This window comes from Melanotaenia boesemani, chromosome 12, assembly GCF_017639745.1.
Source record: "Melanotaenia boesemani isolate fMelBoe1 chromosome 12, fMelBoe1.pri, whole genome shotgun sequence".
Taxonomy (NCBI): domain Eukaryota; kingdom Metazoa; phylum Chordata; class Actinopteri; order Atheriniformes; family Melanotaeniidae; genus Melanotaenia; species Melanotaenia boesemani.
In genome coordinates, this window is record NC_055693.1 from 35371897 (window position 1) to 35399491 (window position 27595).

General features: G+C 44.6%; 1 protein-coding gene across 1 annotated transcript in view; it reads right to left on the reverse strand.

Moving 5' to 3' along the window:
- Window positions 1–9816: 9816 nt before the first annotated feature.
- LOC121650026 (transmembrane protein 50B) overlaps window positions 9817–27595 on the reverse strand; it is a 30684-nt gene continuing 12905 nt past the window's right edge. Inside the window, exons 4-7 of the mRNA XM_042001260.1 lie at window positions 18500–18567; window positions 18188–18280; window positions 16411–16468; window positions 9817–12008 (exon numbers count right to left, since the gene is read on the reverse strand). Of these exons, the coding sequence (XP_041857194.1) occupies window positions 11963–12008; window positions 16411–16468; window positions 18188–18280; window positions 18500–18567 (265 nt within the window). The 3' untranslated portion in view covers window positions 9817–11962. The remainder of the gene's footprint in view (window positions 12009–16410; window positions 16469–18187; window positions 18281–18499; window positions 18568–27595) is intronic.

A 27595-nucleotide genomic window follows, 5' to 3' on the forward strand; every position in this document is an offset into this window, starting at 1 on the left:
AGGACAAAGGATGTTCAGGATGGGTCTGTCACAATCAAACATCTGCACACACTGCAATGAAAACACACCTGACAACTATCTCCATGCCCTGTGGTCCTGCACACCTGTCCGCAGGTTCTGGCTTCAGGTATGTGTGGACATGTCAACATGGTTTAAATGTAATATTCCTACAATCCCCGCACTATGTCTACTAGGTGACTTGGGTGAAATTAATATGGCAATTAACTCTGCACACACACGATACACACAGCATTATGCATTGCAAAGAAAACTATCCTTGTGAACTGGAAAAACAAAAATAATCTGTGTATTCAGCAGTTTAGGAATCTCTTAGTTGACCACATCAGTAGTGAGACAATGTCTGCCTCCTCAAAGAACTATTTAGCTGAATCTCATTCACTCTGGTCCCCAGTGCTTAGTTCCATCACTTAGTGTAGGTGGAGGACTGTGACCTCGTTGCTATGGGGGTTTGGGAAATGGCCGGGAGTGACTGGTGGTTGTGGGTTCTTTGTGGTTGCCCGTGGTGCGGGACCGGGCTGCTCTGCGGTGGGGATGGCTCTGGGTCTGGCCTCGTTGGGGGCTGTGGGGGCCAGCGGTTGGAGTCGCCTCATGGCAAGGGATGAGGCCACTGGTGGCGCCTGGGCTGGTGGGCGTCAGTCCTGGGCCAGGCGGCCGGGCTATTCCGGGGCGGGCTGGGCGGCGGTTCTGGGCTCTGGGGCCCGGGGGTGGTCCTCCTCCCTCTGGGGTGGTGGGGTCCGTGTGTGCCAGGGGTCTGGGCCTGCCCAGATGTGCTGCGGTGGTGTGGGTTGGTGCATGCCCTGGTGTCTGGTTGACGCCCTGGGACCCAGGGTATGGCCCGGGGGCAGGGGGGGTGCAGGGGTTTGAAGGAGGGCTGAATGGGATTCAGGGGATTATAGGGGGAGGTGCTGGGGTGTGAGACAGGGATGCTTGTATGTTGTGTGCGTGTGTCTGTACTTTGGATGATGTTTGTGTGGATGTGGGGGTATGTTTGTTTGCGTGTGTATGCATGTGTTAGGATGAGTGGGGGTGTGTTTGGGGAGTGAGAGTGGGAGGGTTGGATGCTGTGTGAGTGTGTATTAGTGATGCGCGGGCCGCCACCTAACCCGCGGGTCCCGCGGGTTACCCGCGGTTCGGGTTGGGGCGGGTCAAAGAATTTTCGCTTCACTGCGGGGCGGGTTGGTGTTGTTTACTATTCTGAAATATCTAGTTCTATCTATTAATTTTATTTTTTGTCAAACTGAAAATAAAGACCTTAATCAGTGTCTACATTTTGTTACTATAATATGTAAGACAAAATATTTATCAGTTATTTAAACACAGGTCACGTTTTATAACGTAATGTCCATGTAGGCGCGTAATAGGCTACGCAGGCTACGTGCAGAAAGCGCCAAGCAGACAAGCAACAAAAGATGGAAGAAGTGTTGAATAATCTTCGTTCGGGAGTTTACGTCCTTAAAAAGAAGAAGGAGGGTCAAATGGCTAAATCACAGATTTGGGACAGGTTCAACGAGGTAATCAGTGCAGACAACAGTAGCAGCATTGGCTATGTGCTTTATAACACTTAAACGCTTTAAAACACTTTATTTATTTGCCTATTTATGTTTATAGGCTTAAGGTTCAAATGAAAATACATTTTGTGTTGCCAGTTTCCAGTGCCAATTTAGGAGACCATATGCACCTTTCTCAGACTAAATAAAAGCATTCGTTAATGTCGTAAGATGTGTTTTATTGGGGCGGGGCGGGGCGGGTTGAAAAAATAGAAGCGGAGGTGCGGGGCGGGTTGGTGTGGTCCAATTTTTTTAAAAGAGCGGGACCCGCGGGTCGGAAAAAACCCCGACCCGCGCATCACTAGTGTGTATTGTGTGGGTGGGGCTGAGAGGGCATATATGAGTTAGGATGAGCGGGAGTGTGCAAGGAAATAGGTGTGTGCATGTGTTTCTGTGTGTGGTTGGGGCGGGGTTAAGTGCACTTGTGGGGGGGGCTGACGAACTTCGCTACAATAGGTCTTGGTCTGCTGGACCCGGGTTTCCTCCCGCCGAGCTGATGGACTCTGTGAAAGAAGATGTTTTTCACCGTTTCCTCCGGGAGCTTCAGGTGAGTTTTTCACCGTGGTCTCGGGGTCCTCCTCCGTCTGCCCTGGAATCCCTGCAAATACCAGGTTCTCTCTCATGCTCCGCGCCTGCAGATCGATCACCGTTTCCTTCATCTTCTTATTTTCTTTCGAGAGACGGGTCAAGCCATCGGTGAGGGATTTTACCGACTCTCTGAGACCGGCATTTTCTACAGCCAGAGTTTCCACCTGCTTCTGGCTGAATTCTAGTGATTCACGTAGCGCCTGGAACTCCTTGTGGAGAATTTCCCCGGTGGTGAAATAGCTCCAGGTGAATCCTCATTTCACTGTCTTTTGGACTTGGATGAGGTGGAGGGGGTGGAGGTGTTGTTTGGTTTCCCCATGACGATTCTGTCGTAACAACGATCTATAAAATCTGTCAGGCTGGCCAAATCCTCCCCGCTGTGCTCCAGAGTGTACCTTTTAAAGACACTGTTTTCCTACTTTAAAGAATATTTTGATTAGGCTGGCACAAAATACAATTGAATGAAAGTATAAATGTTTGAGTGGGTAGTTTGTAGTGAGTAGTTTGAATCTGCCGTCTCCCCAGAACTACGTCACCTACAGCATTAGCGTCACTTACCTGCCACCTGTCTGTGTATTATTTAATAAAAATGTCGAAAACTAACAAGAGCTGCTTTGTTTGTAGATGAAGACAATTATTTGGAGGAGGATACAAAGCAGTAAAGCAGTATTATATTTAAAACTGTTAGTTATTGCTTTCAATGAAAGGACAGAAAAAACATGGTGCAATGACTTTATAGCTAGGGACGCACCAATACCAAATTTTTAAAAACAAAGTACAAGTACTTACATCTGAGTACTTGCCAATACAGAGTATCGATATGAGTACTAATAAATCCTGTTACAGTTCAGTTGGTAAGGAGTCTGAACCAGATGTGTTATATCACATGCAGCATCATTTTAAATGTAAGGCTGGAAAACTGTCAGAATCTTCATAAATAAGGAGAATAGATGAGAGGGGCCTCTTTCCAGTGGGACGTGCCCGGAACACCTCACCAGGGAGGCGTCCAGGAGGCATCCTAACCAGATGCCCGAGCCACCTCATCTGGCTCCTCTTGATGTGGAGGAGCAGCTACTCTATTCCGAGTCCCTCCCGGATCACCGAGCTTCTCACCCTATCTCTAAGGGAGAGCCCGGCCACCCTGCAGAGAAAACTAATTTTACAGTTCGTAAAAGGGGGTCTGGCACTCCATACTCCAGGAGTATTCACACAAGAGTCCACAAAGCACATGTAGATTGGTTGAGCTAACTCCCATGCCCCCTCCAAGACCCTGAAGAGAGTGTAGAGCTGGTCCACTGTTCCATGACAGGACGAAAACCACACTGTTCCTTCTCAATCCAAGGTTCGACTATCCAGCACCCCTGAATAGACCTTACCAGGGAGGCTGAGGAGTGTGATCCCCATGTAGTTGGAGCACGCCCTCCAGTCCCCCTTTTGAAGAAGGGGACCACCACCCCAGTCTGCCAGTCCAGGGGAACTGTCCCCGTTGTCCACCCGATGCTGCAGATAAGTGTCAGCCAAGACAGCCCTACCGCATCCAGAGCCTTAAGGAACTCTGGGCGGACCTCATCCACCTGCTGGGCCCTGCTACTGAGGAGCTTTTTAGCCACCTCAGCGACCTCAGCCCCAGAGATGGGAGAACCAACACAGCTACCCCAGACTCTGCTTCATCATCTGAAGACATGTCGGTGGGATTGAGGAGGTCTTCAAAATATTCTCTGCACCGACCCACAACGTCGGGAGTCAAGGTCAGCAGCCTCCCATCCCCAAGGTACACAGTGTTGACGGAGCACTTCTTTTCCCTCCTGAGCCGCTGGATTGTGGACCAGAATCTCCCCAAAGCGTCCGGAAGTCTCTCCAAACTCCTCCCACGCCCGAGCGTTCCACTTAGCCTGCAGATACCCATCAGCTGCCTCCAGAGCCCCACAGGCCAAAAAGGCTCAATAGGACTCCTTCTTCAGCTTGACGGCATGCCTTACTCCGTTTCCACCACCGAGTTCAGGGGTTATTACCACGACAGGCAGAGATGACCTTGCGGCCACAGCTCCAATTGACTGCATTGACAATAAAGTCACAGAACACAGCCCATTCGGACTCAATGTACCCCGCCTCACCCGGGACATGGTTGAAGATCTGCCAGAGATGAGAGTTGAAACTCCGCCAGATGTTCCCAGCAGACAATCACCAGCTTTACCTCATATGATGTGGTCTCGCTCTTTTCCACTCTGAGTGTTGGATGTGTGGCTGGTTCCCAGTGTGTTAATATGACTCCATCAGAACAGACATTTTCCTCTTGATTGGGTTGGGATTTTTAATCTCCCAAAAGACACAAATGAGGAGATGCTGGCAGAACAACTCATGCCCATGCCTCATTCTAGTATGTTATGCTGAAATGGTTCCAGCATGCAGTGCTCCCATACAATGGTGCCCATCTCTTTTCTGCATTTCCATCATGCATCACTACGAAGAGTCAACTTCCCATTATTAGCCATGCTCTGGTGCCATGTTTCCTTGTTCATCTCACAGTTAAGCCAGATTATTCTTAACTGATCACTTAGGTTGCAGGTTGCCTAATCGCTGCAGGTTGCTGAGTTGCTGCAGGGTCACTGAGTCGCTGCAGGTTGCTGAGTCGCTGCAGGTTGCTGAGTCGCTGCAGGGTTGCTGAGTCGCTGCAGGTTGCTGAGTTACTGCAGGTTGCCGAGTCGCTGCAGGGTTGCCGAGTCGCTGCAGGTTGCCGAGTCGCTGCAGGTTGCTGAGTTGCTGCAGGTTGCTGAGTCGCTGCAGGGTCACTGAGTCGCTGCAGGTTGCTGAGTTGCTGCAGGGTCACTGAGTCGCTGCAGGTTGCTGAGTTGCTGCAGGGTCACTGAGTTACTGCAGGTTGCCGAGTTGTTGCAGGTCGCTGAGTTGCTGCAGGTATCTGAGTCGCTGCAGGGTTGCTGAGTCACTGCAGGTTTCCAAGTCGCTGCAAGGTTGCCGAGTCGTTGCAGGGTTGCCGAGTCGCAGCGGGTTGCTGAGGTGTTCAATCTCGTTTTTGGGGTCTGATTCAGACATGTACGGCTACATGCTTTGTGTTGACATTTATATCACTTTGGTTTATGAGTTCTGTCGGTGTTTCTATGACGAAAACAGTGCACACTCCGACAACCACTCCTGGCAGTTGACCAATCAGAAGCATTCCGCATCAGGAGGCGGGGCTCAGGGCGGGAGAGTCTCATTCTGCTGGTTTCTGACAGAGGCTGATCTGAGAGGATTGATATAAAATAAATAAAGAGGTTTATAAAAATTGCTGGATTGATTTTTTGCCCTTGTGGACTCATTAAAAAAAATTGGACAAAATGAGCATAACAGAGCCATTTTAATAAGGTATTAATTATTTTTAAATATATAATACATTAATGAATTCACAATTTAAAGTGCAAATCATTTAAAAAATTATATATAAAAATATAACACATACTTTAATGAATTATTTCCTGTTTATATCATGTGCATGATGAATAATTCAAACTGCAGACTTGATATCTGATTGGTTATTCTGCTCAGTGAGTCACTACAAATCCATCCCAGATAATTAATCGCTGCAGAACCAGTAAAATACTGGTGGTAGTTTAATTGATATAGTTTATTATTCTATTAATTACTTTATTCATTGAGCTGCACATCAACAATCTACAATCAGAATTTCTGTGTGTATAACTATTTTATTTATTTTGTGGGTTTTTTTGGGGCTTCCCTTGTATGTGTTGTGTATATGGAGTTTATTATCTATTTTTTTTATGTTTCCATCCATCCATCCATCCTTCTAGATGTTTCATATAAAGTCCAAAAACATTTGGTTTTAAATTGCATTTTAACTTGTTTGTGTGGAAACATCAGCTGTAAAAGTGAAAGAAATGCACGAGAACAGAAACCTGAAGCAGAAAATGTTCACCAGTTTTATTTTTTACCACAGAAAAAAAGAACATCTTGCCTTTTAAAACAATGTTTTCCTGGATATCTAAAAAGTTAGCAGCCAGAGAGACACACAGAGCTGAAATAACCCAGAAAGATAACTTAATAAAGAAGTCGGTTCAAGAGAAGCTGACTTATTACTTCTCTTTTATAAATGGCTGATGGTGACGATACAAATAAAAAATACAACAATGCTGCCTCTGAACTGGGATGGATACAGGATTGTCAGACATTCCCAGTATAACATCTCCAAACTAAGTCTACAGATACAGACGTACGGACTCAATTAAAAATAAAAATACTACATGGCAACAAGGAGTTTGTTCTGCATGGTCATTTTTGATAAAACAACCTGCCCAAGTTGAGCAGATTTTCTCACTAATACTGAGAAGCAACTCCCAACTTCTCAAACCTCCATCTCACTTCAGCACATTAGAAACCAGACCTAATCCTGACAACAGAGACTAAACCAGTCCACAGGAAACACGTTTTACATCAGAGTCCAGTGTGTTTAAATTAATAAACCCAGACCACATAAAGAGCAAACTGCAGGGAGGATCAGAGCCCTTTAACACCGCATCTACTACAAACTGCTTCTGGCCTGTTTTATTGTTTCTTTTCATCTAATTATTTCATTTTTTAATGTTTACTGTTATTCGTGGATTTGTTTAATTTTCATTTTAATTTGAAATAAAATCTTCACTGATCAGCAGCTGGATGGATCAGATGGAGATCTGGACTGAGCTGATGTTTCCTGATGACCTCCATCTCTCCTCTGCTGAGGGTCAGCTCATCCGTGATGGAGGAATTCTCTTTGGCTCTGGTTTCATTGGACCAGGGCCAAAGTCCCAGCATCATCTCCTCGTCCAATCAGAACAGTGACCCACTTCCATCCAATCATCTACCGTGCATGACTATGTCTCTGGAACCTGCTTCTCTTCTGGTTTGAGTTTCATTTTCTTCGCTTCTCTCTCAAACATCGACTCAGTTTCTATTTTCAGCCATGACTTTTCTGTCCTGAAGCTTCAGCCCCGTTTCCAGCAGCAGGTCTGGCTTTGGTCTGGGTAGGTTTGGGTCAGTTTGGTGCGGTTTGGTAAAGCTTGATCTCTGTTTCCATGACAACCATACTGTTACCCGATAGGCAGCATACCACCATATGGAGATAGATGGATTAGGTAGTACCAGCATGATGTCATAGCGGCGGGACGCCTCCCTTGAATCACAACGAAGGAGAAGGTGACCCAGAACCAGAGGAGAACGGTGGACATCCAGCAGTTTCTCTTCTTTCTGCCCCTGTTCTGTCTTTAAACAACTATAAACCCTCCGTATTTACACATGGAGCTGTTTCTGCTCTGATTGCAGAGTCACACAGGAAGTCGTGATTCTTTCCACCAATAAGAGGATTGCACTGAGTCAAGCTCCACCTTTTAGGGTCAGATTGGTAAGATTGGGACCCCAACTGGAAGGGTCCCAAAAAAGTGGAAACCATTCCAGTTTTCACCTGTACAAACATAAAAATGCGTACCGCCCCAAACTGGACCGGAACCGGGTCAAAGTGGACCCGTTGGTGGGAACGTGACTCTTCCTGGCTCCACCTGGATGTTTCGCTTTTACAACCTGGGAACAACGACATGTTTCCCAGCTGAGCTGGATGAGCGCCTCTGAGTTTTATGATCCTGAACGTGGATTCCAGCAGCTTCCTGTCAGTTCACCTGTTCAGCTGGTTGTTCTAGAAACTCAGTTTACAAAGAGATTCCATTTTTCTTTTACTTGTTCTGAAGAAAAACAAAAGAAAAATAAATAACAGCTAATTCAAAGAAATTTCTTGATCTTTTAAAAAGTCAGAATGTTCAGCTGATAAATGAAACATCTGAGATTTATTTCTTACTAACTAAAACATCTGGATGAACGCACACACATGAAGCCATCAAACAAACCAGGAGAGAGCAGGATGAGAACAACTGAACACCCAGCGCTCTGTCTTCATGGCCAACCTGCTGCTGCTGGGACCAGGACCAGAACCAGGACCAGGACCAGGGCCTGAAAACACGACAGGGAACTGGACCAGACTGTCTCTCTTCCAGATATCTGCTGGTAAATAACCCGGTCTGAATGAGACCACTCGACTGCAGTGAAGTCTGTACAACTGCACTAACTCCAGTTTCCATAAAAATGGTCTTTATTTCATAACCCAGCCTGCAGATTGTCTTTACATGTTTCCCTTTTCTAACGCAGGAAAATTCACAATAGTCTACACAACTGACAAATGATGACAAATTCTTACTCGTGATGCATGAGACACATTAAAAGTTTTCATCAATAAACAGCATCCAGGATGTGCGGAAACAGAAAAGGACAGATCATATTTACAGAAAGAAGTTCGTGAACATGCAACAAGTCAGAGATCTACAGAAAGTTCAGGTCAGGGAAACATCCAGAGGATCCTGTTTCCAGGAACGTTGGCAAGTTTTCTAAACTGCCACAAAAACGTGGATCAGTTCATTAGTCGGAACCTTTAACTACGTCCAAAGAAAGGATTTCCAGCTTTTCTCTGGACTTCATTTAGAAAACAGAAAGAAAATGGAATCTGCGCAGCAAGTCAGTAGAAGTTGGATAGAGTCATGTTTCTATTGTGTTTCATTAGATTCCTGTTAAAAAGACTTTTTAACCCATAAACCTCCATTAGATCTCCCCGAGGTCTATCGCTTCTATCATCAGGAGCGGTAGTGTGTAGCTCTGTGGGGTAAACTGTGATGGATAGCTATCCTTTAGATCAGTGTTTCTCAATCCTGGTCCTCAGGGACCACTGCCCTGCATGTTTTAGTTCTTTCCAACTTCAGTACACCTGATTCAGATTAATTGAACTGCTTGTCAAGTTCTTTGTAAGCCTGCTAACGAGCCATTCATTTCAGTCAGGTGTGTTAAAGATGGACACCTCTGAAACATGCACGACAGTGGTCCCCGAGGACCAGGATTGAAAAATACTGCTTTAGATGATCTACAAAGGTTTTCCAGCATTTCTATCCCGTCCAGGAGGTTTCCAATCCAGCCACTAAATGTAGTTTTATTCAGAGACTCTATCTGGTAAATCCACAATGATCCATGATAACAGCTTTATTTATCACATTTCACCATAAAAACATCACCATCACTACTATGTTGCTAAGAGACCTCTATTTAGACCTGGACATGATGATGAAGCCACTTCCTGTCAGACTTTCCACCAATCAGAGAGCTTAGATTGACGGTAACGTCCAATCAGGAGCAGCCAAAGATCAACCAGTGAGCAGAAAGTTCTATGTGTGTGTGAAAAGAAGAAAAATAATGCTCCTCTATGGCTGGAATAAAGCCAAGAAGACGTTTCTGATGCACGGTGGCGCCACAAAGCAGCTGAGCTGGAGTTGGTTTAGTGAGGATAGCAGGTAAATAGTAGCAGGAATAACTGGAAATGAGGAAAAAGTGGAAACATGGAAATAGTTTCTGTTGTGTGTTTGTTTCAATAACAATATTTTTTCTCCTGAAAGCCAAGACTTGAGAGAACGATGAGATGAGAAAAGGTTTGGTCACTGTTGATCTGTGTGTTATTTCTACAAAGTTCTGTTAGTAATAAATTCTGCTTTCTTCTTCTGGTCGACCTTTATGCTGCTATATCTATTCATACATTCATTTTACATCATTTACCTCCCAATCTGACAGCTGCTACAGACTGGTTTATACTGGGATTAAAAGCTGCTACAGACTGGTTTATACTGGGATTAAAAGCTGCTACAGACTGGTTTATGTTAAAAACAGATGGACAGAAAATAGCTGGAGTTTTAAGGGTTAAACTGGTGGTTGGAGAATCTTCTAGAAACATGTTTCTGGATATTTTAAAAACTCTTCTGTTTTTTTGTGTCGTTGCATCACATTTCACATACAGGGGAAACTCCAAAGATTGGAATATGGCACGAAACTAAATATTTTTTCAGTAATTCAACTTAGAAAGGGGAACTAATATATTATATAGACTCACATGTAAAGTTCAAGCATTTATTGGTTATTATACTGATGATTATACAACTTATAAAAACCCAAAAATCCAAATCTTAGAAAATTAGAAAAGTGTGAAAAGGTTCAGTGTTGCAGCCTCTAAGAGCCGCTCTGATCAGCTGATCCATCCCAACACCTGCAGAGGCCTCCTGAGCATCTAGATGGTCTCAGTCTGTTCCAGTAGAGTCCAGCATCATGGGGAAGGTTGCTGACCTGACAGCTGGGCAGAAACCATCACCTCCCTCCACCAGGAGGAAAAGCCTCAGCAGGCGGCTGCAGAAGAAGCTGGATGATCAAAGTGCTGCATCAAAGCTCATCAAGAAGAAGCTGAGAGGAAGGAGAAGCTGGAACAAGCAGCAGGATGAAGCAGCTGGAGAGGACGGTCAGGAAAAGCTTCACCAGGACTGGACTGAGGCTGGAGTTAGAGCTTCCAGAGCCACCACACAGACAGATCCTGGACCTGGACTTCATGTCGTCGTCCTCTAGTCCAGCTGCTCCTGAACACAACGTCAGCAGCGTCTCACCTGGACTAAAGAAACCAGGACCTGGTCTGCTGAGCAGTGGTCCAAAGTTCTCTTTTCTGATAAGCAAATCCTGCATTTCGTGGAAATCCAGGTCCCAGAGTCTGGAAGAAGACTGGAGAGGCAACAATCCAAAACCCTTAAAGTGCAGAGTGAAGTTCCACAGTGGGTGGTGATGTGGGAGCCGTGTCCTCTGGTGCTGGTCCACCGGGCTTTATTAGGTCCAGAGTCCACGCAGCGTCTACCAGGAGGTCTTAGAACTCTTCATGCTTCCTTTGTGGAGATGTGGACTTTATTTTCCAGCAGGACTTGGCACCTGCCCACACTGCCACAAGAACCAGAACCTGGTTCAAGGACCAAGGATTATTGGGCTGGACTGGCCACAGACTCTCCAGACCTGAACCCCGTAGAAAACCTATGGAGCTTTGCCAAGAGGAAGATGAGACTCATGAGACGGAGCGATGCAGAAGAGCTGAAGGACTGAAGCATCCTGGTCTTCATTCCAGCCAGCAGGACCACAGGCTGGTAACATCCACACCGCATGGAGGCAGGAGTCCATGCAGAAGGACTAGACCGAGGCCTGGGTTCATATGCAGGACTAGACAGAGACCTGGGTTCATATGCAGGACTAGACCGAGGCCTGGGTTCATATGCAGGACTAGACAGAGACCTGGGTTCATATGCAGGACTAGACTCTCACATGGTCACATTTCTGGATTCAATGTCCATCTTTAGTGATTTTATGTAATATTCTAATTGTCTGAGATTTAGATTTTTGGATGTTCATCAGCTGTAAGACGTGATCATCAAGATTATAACAAATGCTGGAAATATCTCACTTTGCATGTAATGAGTCTATATAATATACCAGTTTCCATTTTAAGTTGAATTACTGAACTAAATTAAGTTTTGTGTAATATTCTCACTTTTTGACTATAACCTATATTTAATCAGAAAAGTTACATTTTAGAAAACTTTGCAACTGTTGTTCAAATGGGTTTATATCCACAACGCTGTGTGTGTGTGTGATCTGGTTTTTATTACCAGAAAAGGTCCCAAGAAAGTATCATCATTGGCCTGGAAGGGACCCTAGGTCTTATAAGGACAAAACCCTAGTCCATTTCCATTTACTATGAGCTAAAGGCTGAAATAAAGTTAGAAAATAAGGATAGCTGCAAAACGTGTGTGTGTGTGTGTGTGTGTGTAGCAGCACTGATGGGCCTGTATTAAAACAGTAATGCGTGAATTGGAGCTTCCACAGCTGCTTCGTTGTAAAATGTCGGATCACATGAAAGGCTGCTTCCTCTAACCCCATAAATCCTCCGTACGGCCAAACTTATAGATCAGAGTGCTGGGGGAGGAAAAGAGAAAGGACAAAATAAATTTAACTGTAAATACAGAATGTGATGATTTAAAAACCTCATCAACATCTTTTATTCCCAGCAGATGATCAACAACACATCAGAGGATGAAACTGACATTTCACCATGTGATGGAAAATATGAGCTGATTGTAAATCTGATGGAGCAACACGCCTGGAAAAAGTAGTTCCAGGGTGGTGTTCAGCATGGTGTAAAAAGTAGTTCCAGGGTGATGTTCCGCACGGTGTAAAAAGTAGTTCCAGGGTGATGTTCCGCACGGTGTAAAAAGTAGTTCCAGGGTGATGTTACGCACGGTGTAAAAAGTAGTTCCAGGGTGATGTTCAGCACGGTGTAAAAAGTAGTTCCAGGGTGATGTTCAGCACGGTGTAAAAAGTAGTTCCAGGGTGATGTTCCGCACGGTGTAAAAAGTAGTTCCAGGGTGATGTTCCACACGGTGTAAAAAGTAGTTCCAGGGTGATGTTCGGCACGGTGTAAAAAGTAGTTCCAGGGTGATGTTCGGCACGGTGTAAAAAGTAGTTCCAGGGTGATGTTCGGCACAGTGTAAAAAGTAGTTCCAGGGTGATGTTCGGCACGGTGTAAAAAGTAGTTCCAGGGTGATGTTCCGCATGGTGTAAAAAGTAGTTCCAGGGTGGTGTTCAGCACGGTGTAAAAAGTAGTTCCAGGGTGGTGTTCAGCATGGTGTAAAAAGTAGTTCCAGGGTGATGTTCAACATGGTGTAAAAAGTAGTTCCAGGGTGATGTTCAGCACGGTGTAAAAAGTAGTTCCAGGGTGGTGTTCAGCATGGTGTAAAAAGTAGTTCCAGGGTGGTGTTCAGCATGGTGTAAAAAGTAGTTCCAGGGTGATGTTCAACATGGTGTAAAAAGTAGTTCCAGGGTGATGTTCAACATGGTGTAAAAAGTAGTTCCAGGGTGATGTTCCGCATGGTCTAAAAAGTAGTTCCAGGGTGATGTTCAGCACGGTGTAAAAAGTAGTTCCAGGGTGATGTTCAGCACGGTGTAAAAAGTAGTTCCAGGGTGGTGTTCAGCATGGTGTAAAAAGTAGTTCCAGGGTGGTGTTCAGCATGGTGTAAAAAGTAGTTCCAGGGTGATGTTCAACATGGTGTAAAAAGTAGTTCCAGGGTGGTGTTCAGCATGGTGTTAAAAGTAGTTCCAGGGTGATGTTCAACATGGTGTAAAAAGTAGTTCCAGGGTGGTGTTCAGCATGGTGTAAAAAGTAGTTCCAGGGTGATGTTCAACATGGTGTAAAAAGTAGTTCCAGGGTGATGTTCCGCATGGTGTAAAAAGTAGTTCCAGGGTGATGTTCGGCACGGTGTAAAAAGTAGTTCCAGGGTGGTGTTCAGCACGGTGTAAAAAGTAGTTCCAGGGTGGTGTTCAGCATGGTGTAAAAAGTAGTTCCAGGGTGATGTTCAACATGGTGTAAAAAGTAGTTCCAGGGTGATGTTCCGCATGGTGTAAAAAGTAGTTCCAGGGTGATGTTCGGCACGGTGTAAAAAGTAGTTCCAGGGTGATGTTCAGCACGGTGTAAAAAGTAGTTCCAGGGTGATGTTCAGCATGGTGTAAAAAGTAGTTCCAGGGTGATGTTCAACATGGTGTAAAAAGTAGTTCCAGGGTGATGTTCAACATGGTGTAAAAAGTAGTTCCAGGGTGATGTTCAACATGGTGTAAAAAGTAGTTCCAGGGTGACATTCAGCATGGTGTAAAAAGTAGTTCCAGGGTGGTGTTCAGCATGGTGTAGCATCTTTTCTTCTTCAACATGTCTGGAAAAGTCTGGGAAGTGAGGAGACCAGTTGCTGGAGTTTTAGGAGAGGAATGTTGTCCCATTCTGGTCTGATGCAGGATTCTAGCTGCTCTACAGTCCTGGACCTTGGTTGCTGGATTTCTGCTTCCATGATGGTCCAGATGTTGTGTACTGGTGAAAGGTCTGGACTGCAGGCAGGCCAGTTCAGCAGCCGGCCTGTGAAGCCATGCTGCTGTGATGGATGCAGGATGTGGTTCAGCATCGTCTTGCTGAAATCTGCAAGGCCTTCCCTGAAAGAGACGTTGTCTGGATGGGAGCAGATGTTGCTCTAAAGCCTCCATGTACTTTTCAGCATTGATGGAGCTTCACAGATGTGGAAGCTGCCCACGCCATAGGCACTAATGCAGCCCCATCCCATCAGAGATGCAGCTCTTCACCTGTCCACTGATAACAAGCTGGATGCTCCCTCTCCTCTTTAGTCTGCAGGACACGACGTCCATGCTTTCCACAAACTAGTTCACATCTTCATCCAGGTTTACACTTTGCCTCAGACCATTTTAAATGAGCTTTGGTCCAGAGAAGACGGAAGAAGCTGGTTCTGGATCCTGTTCACATCTGGCTTCTTCTCTGCATGATGGAGCTTTAACCTGTATTTGTGGGTTTCAGGGTGAACTGTGTTCACAGACAGTGGTTTCTGGAAGTCTTCCTGAGTCCATGCAGTGGTTTCCAGTAGAGAATCATGTCTGCTTTTAATGCAGAAAATCACCAGCATCCAGCCTTGTCCCATGCACACAGAGATTCCTCCTGATTCTCTGAATCTTCTGATGCTAATCTACACTGTAGATAGAGGATCTTCAAAGTCTGAGGAACATTTTCTGAAACTGTTTCACAGTTTTAGATCCAGTTTGTCTCAGATTGGTGAATCACATTCACCAGCTCATCCGGGGGGGATCCCGAGGCGTTCCCAGGCCAGCCGAGAGATGTAGTCCTACCAGCGTGTCCTGGGTCTTCTTCTTTCTGGTGGGACGTGCCTGGAACACCTCACCTGAGAGGCGTCCAGGAGGCATCATAACCAGATGCCTGAGCCACCTCATCTGGCTCCCCTAGATGTGGAGGATCAACAGACTGTACTCTGAGCCCCTCCCGGATCTCTGAGCTTCTCACCCTATCTCTAAGGGAGAGCCCGGCCACCCTGCAGAGAAAACTCATTTTGGCTGCTTGTATTCGTGATCTTGTTCTTTCGGTCACTACCCACAGCTCATGACCATAAGTGAGGGCAGGAACGTAGATTGACCGGTAAATCGAGAGCTTTACCTTTTGGCTCAGCTCCTTCTTCACCACGACACACCGATGCAGAGTCCACATCACTGCAGACGCTGCACCGATCCACCTGTTAATCTCCTGCTCCATCCGTCCCTGTAGAGTCTGACAGCAGCAGGGAGGAAGGACCTGCAGTATCTCTCCTTCACACCGCAGGTAAAGCAGCCTGTCACTGAAGGAGCTGCTCAGTGTTGTTGAAAAGTCCTGCATAGGGTGGGGCGGTTTCTCCATCAGAGACGAAAGCTTAGCCATCATTCTCCTCTCCGTCGCCACCTCCACCAGATGGAGGGGGCATCCCAGAACAGAGCTGGCCTTCTTAACCAGCTTGTTCAGTCTCTTCCTGTCAGCAGTCAAGATGCTGCTGCCCCAGAAGACCACACCATCATAGGTGGCTGATGCCACCACAGAGTCAAAAAAACATCTCAGCCAGAATGTGGAGCTTTATGCCTCCTTGGTACTGGAATAAAATAAATACAGTATTTTATTGTCTCTGGTGGGACATGAAACATATTGAGTGAAAGTGGGTAGAGTCCCCGTCTCCTTAGCTCACATGTAGCGTTGGGTCTCTCTCCGGGTAGTAGCGCCTTCATGTTACCGAGGGCTAACAGCTGATCTCTGGTGTAAACAATGAAGCCATGGCTACATACCCAGTCATGTTACTGACCTGTTGCCAGGTAACCTGGTTAGTTGTCCAATGCTCCTCCAGGTGTTTCTGGTTTGTACCAGGTACTTTTCCAGCCTTTTGTTGCTCCTGTTCCAACTTTTTCCATCAGATTCACTATCAGCTCATATTTTCATCACATGGTGAAACGTCTCTGTTTCATCCTCTGACATGTTATTTATCTTCTATTGGGAATAAAATAAGGGTTTATTCACTGTTTGTATTCATATTTGACACGGTGTACAACTTTCTTCAGGTTCTTCGAAGTTCATGTGCTGAACATCAAACTCTTTATTTGCATCATGTTTATTTTCGCCACTCAGAGATGAATTCATTACTGACAATGAAAACGGGTAATAAAAACTATCAAATCAAATTTTATTTATAAAGCACTTTTTCATACTTAAGTAGCACAAAGTGCTATGTGACAACTTGATGTGTCCATAGATGTATTCAGAAACCTCTCAGCTCCATCAGTTAATTCCACTATATTAATATTCACAGTCCTGTCGATCTAATCAGAAAACCTCTGAGACAACAGGAGGTCTGATCAAGAACCCAACTGGTTTAACTGGTGAGTAAATGACAATCAGCTGGTGTTGTCATGGTGCAGGTTGTTCACTGACTTTAGTCCAGTTTCCTGGTAAACTTACCTAAAAAAGATGAAGGCGTTCTGAAAGAACACAGCCAGACCTGGAGCCACTTCTTTTTCTGAGAGCAAAAACAAAAGAAACCAGAAAGTGTGTTCACTGGCCGGCATTAATAAATCACCGTACATCCACCACATTAATGTGTTCTGGAAGGTAACATCAGTTTGGTAGATTAGCTTGGTGGAATACATTTTGTCCATCAGCTCTGGTACAATAAAGCTACGGCCAGTAAACAATTCAGACCGTTATATATGTAGCAAATGTGACGTCAGCATGTTGAGGAGGACTGAAATGCTCATGGTGAAATGACCCACTGAGGAACCATAATAACAACTGTAACAGAGAGCTACGCTTTCAGAAGGAGGACCTCCAGAGGCCAGAGGATTAAATGTTGACCCATGAGGACGAGGAAAACGACAATCAGGACCACAAACCCTCAGCCTTAAAGAGACGTGCACAGTCTCAGGACTGAACAAGAGAAGATCCACAGAGTGAACAACAGCAGGCCTGTTGACGTCAAACTGCACCAGTTTAAAGGACAAACTGGATCCCAAGAAACCAGATGAGAAATGATCAGTTCTCTGCCCAGATGAGGAAAACCAGGAATCAGTTCAATGGGACGTGTGTGTCCTCTCTAGGACCATCTACGTAATATTCCCAGAATGAGGAGCATCCTGTCTCAGAGTGGTGCAGGAAAACTGGTCCAAGGATCTGTTCCATCCAGACTGGACGGCAGTAATTCCTGATTACTGATCTGAAAAGTCTCCATCTGATCAGGATGTTGCAGCGAGGGTTCTGATGAGGATCATCATCCGACATCATGTTTCTCCAGTTTTATCTTCTCTTCATCGTCTCCTGTTAAATCCAGAACAGAATCTAAAGTTCTCCTCCTCACATATAAAACTCTTAGTGACCCAGATCCACTGGATCTTAAAGATCTCAGAGTTCCAGGTTTTCTCATCAGAGCTTCAGTCTCAGACTGCAGGTTTACTGGTTCCTAGAGGTTCTACAAGTAGAACAAGAGGCAGAACCTCCAGTTATCAGACCCTCTCTGTGGAACCGGATCCCAGTCTGGCTTCAGGTATCAGACCCCCTCTCTACATTCAGATCATCTTCAACTTTCCTTCTTCATAAATCTTCTAGCAGGTCTGGCTTGGTGACCCCGATCCATCCTCTAGTCCTGCTGCTAGAGGCCGAGGCTGCTCAGGAACGTCCCATGATGCACTGGGTTCCTCTCTGCTGGGAGACGTCCCATGATGCACTGGGCTCCTCTCTGCTGGGAGACGTCCCATGATGCACTGGGTTCCTCTCTGCTGGGAGACGTCCCATGATGCACTGGGCTCCTCTCTGCTGGGAGATGTCCCATGATGCACTGGGTTCCTCTCTGCTGGGAGACGTCCCATGATGCACTGGGCTCCTCTCTTTACTCTTCATGTAGAAACATCTGACATTGTTGTTCATTCATTCGTGTTTCTCTTCTTTCTCAGCAGGAATCCCTGGATCAGAGTTCTTCTGCTGGTTCACCCTCTTTCCTGTCCTCTCCACCCCCAACCGGTCCAGGAAGATGGCCGTGAATCCTGGTTCTGATGGAGGTTTTCCTTCCTGGTTCTGGTCGTGATGGAGATTTTAGTAATGATGAATGGGACTGAACTGCGTCAAAATAAAACCAAAGTGAATTAAAGTGAATTTGTACTGGTAAGGTGACAGTTTTCCAGGCTACCAAGTCAATCAGATATCCAGGTGTTGGATAAAAAAAGCGAGAAAATGGGGAAAGACTCACTCGGCACCACATATCCACCAAACAGGATCCAGATGGAGGCGATGAGCGAGCCGAACATCATCATGAAGCCGATGAAGAGCCACAGACGTGCTCCTGGAAAACAAAAATACCCCCATAAAAATTAATCAGGCAGCTTACTCCTTCTGCTCACAGCAGAACCGGTCGTGGTGAGGTTCTGGACTAGACTTAGAACTGATCCACACAGACTCAGCTAACAGAAGGAGAACCGTTAAAACCAGTGTACTGAAGCTGGATTCACATCTAACCATGCAGCATTGTTTTAATCTTGTCTCAAACCATTCAGAAACTCACCTGTCCTGCCCAGGCAGCCTTCTCCATAGGTGTCTCCTCTCACCTGGCCATTAGAAACAGCATTAATCCTGAAAACACACCACCAGTTCCATTAAAGTACAAATCCACCCTAAAAATCCCCTCAGTCTGAGCTTATTCTCCAGAATAACCTGTGGTTTTACTGCACTTGAAACCATTGGACACCCAGCTATTACAACGAACATCTTTATCCTCATTTTTAACACATTCATAAATTATTATAGTTATAATTGTACAGTTTTTAATTCTCTTTCTCTGCAGAAGGTAAAGCTACAGTCTCTCAGACCTGGTTTGGAATGAAGACGACAGCACAACAAACCTGCTGAGAGACAACCGTCCACCGAACTCGCAGACTGGACAAGAAGGACGTTAACCAGTCTAAAGGTAACCCTATATGTTGTTCTAAATCATCTCTACCATGTTCTAGGTCATAATTCAGAATTCATGTGTCATCATCTCACCAAAATGGTACTAACTGGCAGTTTTACCCGGCTTCCCTGTCTGAGCCCATGTTTAATATTTTTTTAATATATTTTTTGAAGGGCAGTTTTGTTTACAGAACAGACTTTATTTTCTATCAGACTTATTGTTTTTGGTTGTGTTTGCTTTTCATTCATTGTTAATGAGACTGAGAATCCGTTCTAATAATTGTTTTCGTTTTATTTAAATTTCTTTCCAGTTCCAGTGTAAAATGTTCTTTAGAAATTAAAAGTTTATTGATCTTTGAAAGGATGTACTTGCATTATTATGGCATTGTCATTTAATATAATGACAATGCCATAATAATGCAAGTACACCCGTTGAAAATGGTCTCAAAATGACATTATCACTTTGCACAATATTTTTTATAATAATTTCTGAGAAAAGTTATCGCACAGCAAAATTTGTTATCGCGACGGGCCTAGTCTGAAGTTAAACATCCAACATTGATAAAGAAACTGATAAAACTGAAGATCTGGATAAAAACAGCTTTTTCCTTTTATCATTGAAGTGTGAGTGTTTGTGCAGCCGTGATAAAAGTCCTACACGAAAGATTAGGTTCGGTTAGTTGCAGTACTTAGTTAAGTTACAGCAAGCTTAAGTAAAAATAAAAAAACAAGATGGATGACAGTGATGATGTTGTGGGAAGACATGAAGGACGGATTGTTGAGATCCCAGTATAAACCAGTCTGTAGCAGGTAGAGCTTTTAATCCCAGTATGGTTTCAGGTTATTGTTTACATCACTGGTGTGGGGCTCTGTCGTTAGCACCTTCTCTCTTCAACCAGTTGAGGCCGTGACGGGGGTCACACCCACTGTGTACTGCTCAGGTAAAGCAGATAGAGGCGGTTTCAGCAATCAAGCAAAGTGAGCTCAGCTGTGTCAGCTCCAGGTACTTTACCACACATGGTGCACTGAAGAGTCAGCGAGGCGTCAGCCATTGTGTCAGCCCACGTCGAGCTAAGACCACAAAGACCACATAGGGTAAAGACCTGCGAGTCTACCTGTGTGAGTCCACTGAGCAAAGGCACGAGCTTAAACCTCCTCACAACTATATTAACTCACAATGTGCTTCAAACCCATCCCTGTCAGACATGGTACAGACCAAGACGTGTCACCCAGAGACACCACAATCCACAAAACCTGTCCTTTCCAATGGCATGCACGTCAACCACATCCTCTGCTACCTTTGGTCTCTGGAACTGTCAAGTCCGCAGTTAACAAAACAGAATTCATCAGTTCATTGATAAATGTCTCAGACATTCAGGTCCTAGCCCTGACTGAAACCTGGACCCGTCCAGAAAACACAGCTACACCAGCTGCCCTTTCTGTCAATGCAGAATTTACCCAAACACCTCGCTCAGCTGGACAAGGAGGTGGAACGGGCTTTCTTATTTCTTTTTTTTTTTTTTTTTTTTGATCAACTTTTTATTGCATATTAGTATAACACACAAATGAAAACACTTTACATGTAACACGGTCATACTTTAAATTTCCCCCATACTTAATATGTGTGTAACTACAAGGCGTAACTTTGCAAAAGTTGAAATGTCTGCCAACAAACAGAATAACACACATAGTGGAGAAAAAAAAAAAAAAAAAGAAACTAACTCCCCCACCCCTCCCCATTGGCGACAACCCCTCCCCCCTACCCCACCCCACCTCACCTTGGATCTCATACTTGTACCCCTAAAGTAGAGAAAGGGTTAATGTTTGACACGCTGCACCATCTCCTTAACTAAATTATAGGCCTCCTCCCACATTTTAAGTGTCTTAAGGCTTGCCCCATGTAATCGAGCTACTGACCACTCCATCAATACGAGTTCAAAAAATGAGTTGGCCCACTGCCGCCAAGCTAAGTCATGCGGTGGTTGCCATCTCAGAGCCAACATTTTCTTGGCTGCTGTGAGGCCAGCAAATAGAAGGCGTTTCTGTTGCAAGGACAAATTCAGGGAAGAATCATCATTGAGTAGAAACACATGGGCTAATAATGGAATTGTTGTTCCAAGCATTTCATTCAAGGTTAAAGATATCTTTTTCCAAAATCTACCCACCTCAGGGCAGTCCCAAAATACATGTTTAAATGTTCCTTGGACATTGAGAGAGCAAAGATCGCAATTAGGAGAGTCAATGATCTTCATCAAGTGACGCTTTCTAGGGGTGAGGTACATTCTATGAACAAATTTATAATGTATTAGGTGATGGTTGGGATTCTTAGAAGTATTGAATAGATTTGTCCACACCGTGTCCCAGCAAATCACTTCAGCATTCGCATCCGTTAGGTCCTTTTGCCATATGGCTTCTAACGGTAAAGTATTTTGAGGTATGGAAATAATCTTATATAACTTAGACACAATCCCTTGTAAGGATCCAGGTGGGGCCAGCACTTTGTGAAGCGGATGCATAGGAAGTGCAGATCCCCATGGCACACCATAGGCCTTCATGGCTGATCTTAATTGTAAATAGAAAAAATATGAAGAACCAGGTAAGCCATAATTAATTTTTAAATCATTAAAGGATCGTAGGCCATCACGATCATACAAGTCTTCCAGAATGTTAATTCCTTTACTCTTCCAACTTGGGAATGAGAAAGGTAGGTTGCCAGTTAGGAGTAAGAAGTTGTTAAATATCGGTGAATGATTGTGCCATTTGAGAGCTACATGCATGTATTTCAACACCGTATGAAAAGTTGTAAGAAGGTGTGTGATAAGAGGGCCGAGGCGCAACTTAGCATTCTTTAAGGGAATGTTAGAATATACCAGGTCTTGCAATCTATGAGGCTGCGAGAGATTCTCCTCTATCGGCCTCCAAGCGACTGAAGCGTCAGGGTTGAACCAGATAGCAAGGGGACGTAGCACATAGGACCAAAAGTACACCTTATAATTTGGTAGGGCCAGGCCTCCCTGTGATCTATCACGTTGCAAAGTTGCAAGTCTCAAACGTGGTCTTTTCCCTTGTCAAATGAATCTAGAAGTTAATGAGTGAAGTTTTTCCCAGTATCCTAAAGGGGGGGCAAGAGGAATCATTGATGAATAAAAATTGATACGGGGAAGTACATCCATTTTAACTATTGATACACGGGCTTGGAAGGAGAGAAGCAGTTTTGACCAACGTTCAAAATCTGCCTCTATCCGGTCATAAATACCTTTAAAATTTCTAATAGCAATTGAAGGTGTAGAAGGAAAAATATCGACGCCGAGATACTTAAAAGTCTTAACGACAGGTATGTGTGTGGGCAGAGGAACTTGCGAGACAACTGAGTTTAAGTGCATTAATGAAGATTTTGACCAGTTAATTTTATATCCAGATATTGAGCCGAATGAATCAAATGTGGCCAGCAGGTGTGGTACTGAGGAGCCAGGGTTAGCTAAATAAAGAAGGATATCGTCAGCATATAAGGAAATTCGGTGTTCTGTATTACAGAACGTGATAGGATGCACCAAGGGATGTTGTCTGACTTTTTGTGCAAGAGGTTCAAGGGAGAGTGCAAATAGGAGAGGAGAAAGAGGACATCCTTGGCGGGTGCCTCTGCATATTGGAAATCGGGCTGAGCAGACATTGCCAGTGTAGACCATTGCAGATGGACCTGCATATAAGACTTTGACCATATTAATAAATTGTTTACCTAAATTGAATTTATCCAAAGTAGACCAAAGATAAGCCCATTCCAGCCGGTCAAAGGCTTTTTCGGCATCCAAAGAAAGAACTGAGCAAGGGGGGTCAATACTGCTAGCTGCATGAATGACATGTAATAGACGGCGCATGTTATCTGATGCTTGACGAGTCTTAATAAACCCAGTCTGATCATTATGAATCAAGTAAGTGAGATTTACTTCCAGCCGGGTTGCAAGTACTTTAGCATATAATTTAACATCACTATTCAAGAGAGAGAGGGGTCTATAATTACCACATAGAGACAGGTCTTTATTAGGTTTAGGGAGTACTGAGATTATGGCTGTATTGACATCCGCGTTGAATGCACCCTTCTCAATTGCCGTATTTATCATTTCCAGGAGTGGTTTTCCTAATACATCCCAGAAGGCGAGATATAGTTCTGGGGGGATCCCGTCCAGGCCTGGAGACTTTCCTTTCTTCATATTAACAAGAGCCACCCTTAGCTCCTCTAAGGAAATAGGGGAATTGAGTGACTCAGCTAAATCATTAGATAAGGTGGGTAGATCTAGCCCTTGAAAGAAACAGGTATACATGTCAGGGACAGGTGGAATTTCAGATGTATACAAAGTGGAATAGAAAGTCTTAAATTCAGAGTTAATTTCATGAGCATTGGTCAGAGTACCAGTTGGAGTCTTTATGGCCACAATATTTGAATACTTCTCATTAGTCTTCAATCGCAAGGATAAAAGGTGGCTAGGCCTGGCCCCATTGAAATAATATGTTCTTCTGGTTCTATGCACCAAAAACTCCGCCCTCCGTCTTAAAAGGGAATTCAAATCAGTCCTCGTTGTGGCTATTTTTTGTTGTCGCACCTCAGAGCGTGACACTTGTTGCTGGGCTTCCAGTTGGGCGAGGACCGTCTCCAATTCAGTGATTTTTTTAAGTCTGCTTTTATTTAAATAAGAAGAATAAGAGATAGAGGAGTCTCTGATACAGCCCTTAATCGCATCCCACACAAATCTGGGATCATCCACAGACCCTACATTAAGGTTTATAAAAATGTATAGCTTCTCTCTCAGAGAATTCATGAAGACTTCGTTCTTCAAAAGAGAGGTATTGAACCGCCACCGTGGCGCTCTGGAAGGCGTGCCCTGAAGTGTAAAGCGTGCTATAACAACGCTATGGTCAGATAGAGAGCAGGGTATGACTAAAGCATCATGTATCTCCGAGAAAGATGTAGGTGAAGCCAGTATATAATCGATTCTAGAGTAATTCCGATGTCTTGCAGAATAAAAAGTAAACTGTTTAGATGTGGGATTGACAGCACGGTATAAGTCTACTTAAACACCAGTAAGACCATGGAGATGGTGATTGACTTCCGGAGAAGGACACTACCCCACACACCGGTGAACATCCAGGGGAAGGAGATTGACCGGGTGGACAGTTTCAAGTACCTGGGTGTTCACCTCAACAATAAACTGGACTGGTCACACCACACAGACGCCCTGTACAAGAAGGGCCAGAGTCGCCTCCACCTCCTGAGGAGACTGAGGTCCTTTGGAGTATGCAGGCCTCTGCTAAGGACATTTTATGACTCTGTGGTAGCCTCTGCTAAGGACATTTTATGACTCTGTGGTAGCCTCTGCTAAGGACATTTTATGACTCTGTGGTAGCCTCTGCTGTCCTCTACGCTGTTGTCTGCTGGGGAGCGAGCAGCACCGACCGGGACAGGAAGAGACTGAACAAGCTGGTCAGGAGGGCCAGCTCTGTCCTGGGCTGCCCGCTGGACTCTGTGGAGGAGGTGGGTGAGAGGAGGATGTTGGCCAAGCTCACATCCATCATGGACAACACCTCTCACCCACTGCACCAGACTGTGGGGGGGCTGAGCAGCTCCTTCAGCAGCAGACTGAGACACCCTCAGTGTAGGAAGGAGCTACCGCAGGTCCTTCATCCCCACTGCTGTCAGACTGTACAACTTGTCTGTATAGTCATATTACTGTGTAATATTTATTTATATTTTACTGTGCAATACCCCCCATTATCAATGTCATCATATTCTTCATATCCCACCATCACCATGTAAATATGTATATAGTCTGTGAGGTTGTTGTTATATTTTATTTTATTTTATGTATGGATGTAGTGTGTGTGTGTGTATGTATATATATATATATGTATATATATATATATATATATATATATATATATATATATATAATGTATGTGTGTATGTATGTATGTGTGTATGTATGTATATATATGTATGTATATATATATATATATATATCTTTATATTATAACGGTACATATTTTTGCTTTTCTTAGACTTGTAAATAATTTCTATTGCACTTTCTTGCTGTGATGCATGTTCACCTTATTTTGCCTCTCTGTACTTTATTCTATAACAAGAGCTGCTGTAACAAGTGAATTTCTCCACTGTGAGATAATAAAGTCTAATCTAATCTAATCTAATCTAATCTACTAAACCCAGCGCAGATAAAAAATTCCGGAAATCTGTGGATGCACGTGATTGGTTGTGTGTAAGACGTTGCACCGATTTATCCAGGGACATATTTGCAAAGCAATTCATATCTGCACCAAGGATCAGAGAAAAATCCTGTAGTTGTAATAGTGTTGCAGTTAGTTTGGGAAAAAACTCTGGTTCATACTGAGACGGTGCATAAACAGAAATAAAAGCAAAATTGCGCCCAGCAATATTAGTCTTAATATAGGAGATCCTGCCATCAACGCTACCAAACTTTTCCAAAACAGTGATGGAGAGGTTGCGTTTCATGACCACTAATGAGCCCCTGGTTTTTGTGTCCAGCGATGCAGATGCAGCCACACAGTAATGCTTATTTGCAAAGCGGTTAACATCTACTGGTCTTAAGTGAGATTCCTGAATGAAAGCGACATCTACACGCTGTCTGTGTAAAAAGTCTAAACAAGCTGTGCGTTTAAATTGACCGTTCAGCCCATTAACATTCCAGCTAATAACACGTATACTACACATTCTGGCTGACAGTAGATAATCTGTATGCCTCTGGACTTAGGTAAGGAGACATAATATGTAATTTAGTGCAGCTGAGTGACAACAGTAAGTAATTAGAGTACAGAGAGAGATCCGTCCCTACCCAGTGAACCCCAGTCGCCATACACCACTCTCCAAAGAACGGGAGAGGGTAGAACCAAATAATCCCACACATGAACAGAAAAAATAAAACAACAAGCATTGAGAAACTCCTCCCAGGGAAGTCTAAATTCCCTCCACACATCGGTCTCGTGCTCCCCAAGCAGCATGTCCCACCCTCACAGCGTACAGCCCCCCCCCCCCCATCCTCAAATACAGTTATGAGATGCCAAACTAATTGTGGAATACACCGTAATACAGAACTGCGTGTAATTATACCAGACCATGTCCCAGTCCACAACGTTACATCCGCAGTGAGCAATCGTAAAATATAAACCTCAACATGAACAGAAAAACATAATATGAGCCAGTGGTCCAACTATACTGGATCCACATTAATTATGCAAGTCAAATCAGCTTCTTAACACAAGGATTAATGGCAAATCATTCTTTTAACGTGTCCATGAAATCTCTCACCTCCTGTGGGTTGTCGAACAGGTGGATTGCTTCACCACGAACCGCTTTCAGTTTCGCTGGGTAGAGCAGGAAGGTGCGAAAGTTCAGTTTCTGCAGCGCGTCCATTGCGGTGGAGAAGGCCAGTCTACGTTTAAAAGTAAACGGGCTATAGTCGGGAGTGAAGCGGATGGTTTTGCCCTCAATATCCACGGCAGCCCTCCGGGCGGCTTTGATTATCTTATCCCTGTCAGTGAAACGCAGAAGCTTCATGATGACAACGCGAGGGATGGGTCTGCCATTTGCGTCTCGTTTGGGAGCGCCTAAGCGGTGTGCTCTCATTATTTCCACAGAGCCCAAATCTGGAAACCATTGTGAGATAGCATCAGACATGTAGTTTAGGAGATGAGATGTCTCCGCAGTTTCAGGGATCCCATGCACTCGTATGTTGTCCCTACGAGACCTGTCCTCCATGTCCGCAATTTTCTCTTCCAGTCGGTCATGTTGCGAGGTAAACCTTTTAATAGACGCCGAAAGTCGGTTGTCCACCTCCACCAAACGGTTCCCGTCTTTCTCCATATGATCCTTACACGCCGAGATATCTGTTCGCATGGTCGCCATCTCGCCCCGGAGTACAGAGACTTGGGCTTCCACCAACTCCTGCGCTTTGCTCGTCAGCTGTGCCACCACATCTTGTACAAGTGTAGGGATGGCTTCATTAATAGCCTCAGCTACCGCTAGCTTAACCACATTAGCTAGCTCTTCGTTGTTGGGAGATGGGACTGTAACTGGTTGTTTGCCAGCTGCTTTTCTTGAGCTCGTCGCCATTATGTTGTGAAAAAGTGAGGAGAACACAGTGAAGCCCACGTTAAAGTTAAAAAAAAAAAAAGAAAAAATTATCCTTGGCATGCAAATAAAGTTAAAATTGGGGGGACGCTGCGGAGCTGCGAAGGAAGCGTCCTACATCCCACGCGACGGTCACGTGACTCGGCTTTCTTATTTCTAAAAAGTGGAACTTAACTTCTCTCTGTCCTATGGCTAACTGCTCATCACTTGAGTATCACGCAGTAAAGGTCTCTACACCCATCACTGCAGACATTCTGGTCATTTACTGCCTCCGGGTGGCAGTATAGATGAGTTTGTCTCTGAAATGGACATGATTCTCTCTGACATTCCTGATGATGGCACACCACTAATTGTCATGGGAGACATGAACATTCACATTGGCAAACCACAGACAAATGACTTTCTGGCTCTCATCTACTCTTTCAATCTCAAACTGGTTCAGACTCCTCCAACACAAAAAGCTGGCAATACTCTTGACTTGGTCCTGACCAGAAACTGCTCCACAGCCGACCTGTCCGTCACCCCGCTGCACCTCTCAGACCACTTCCTGGTTAA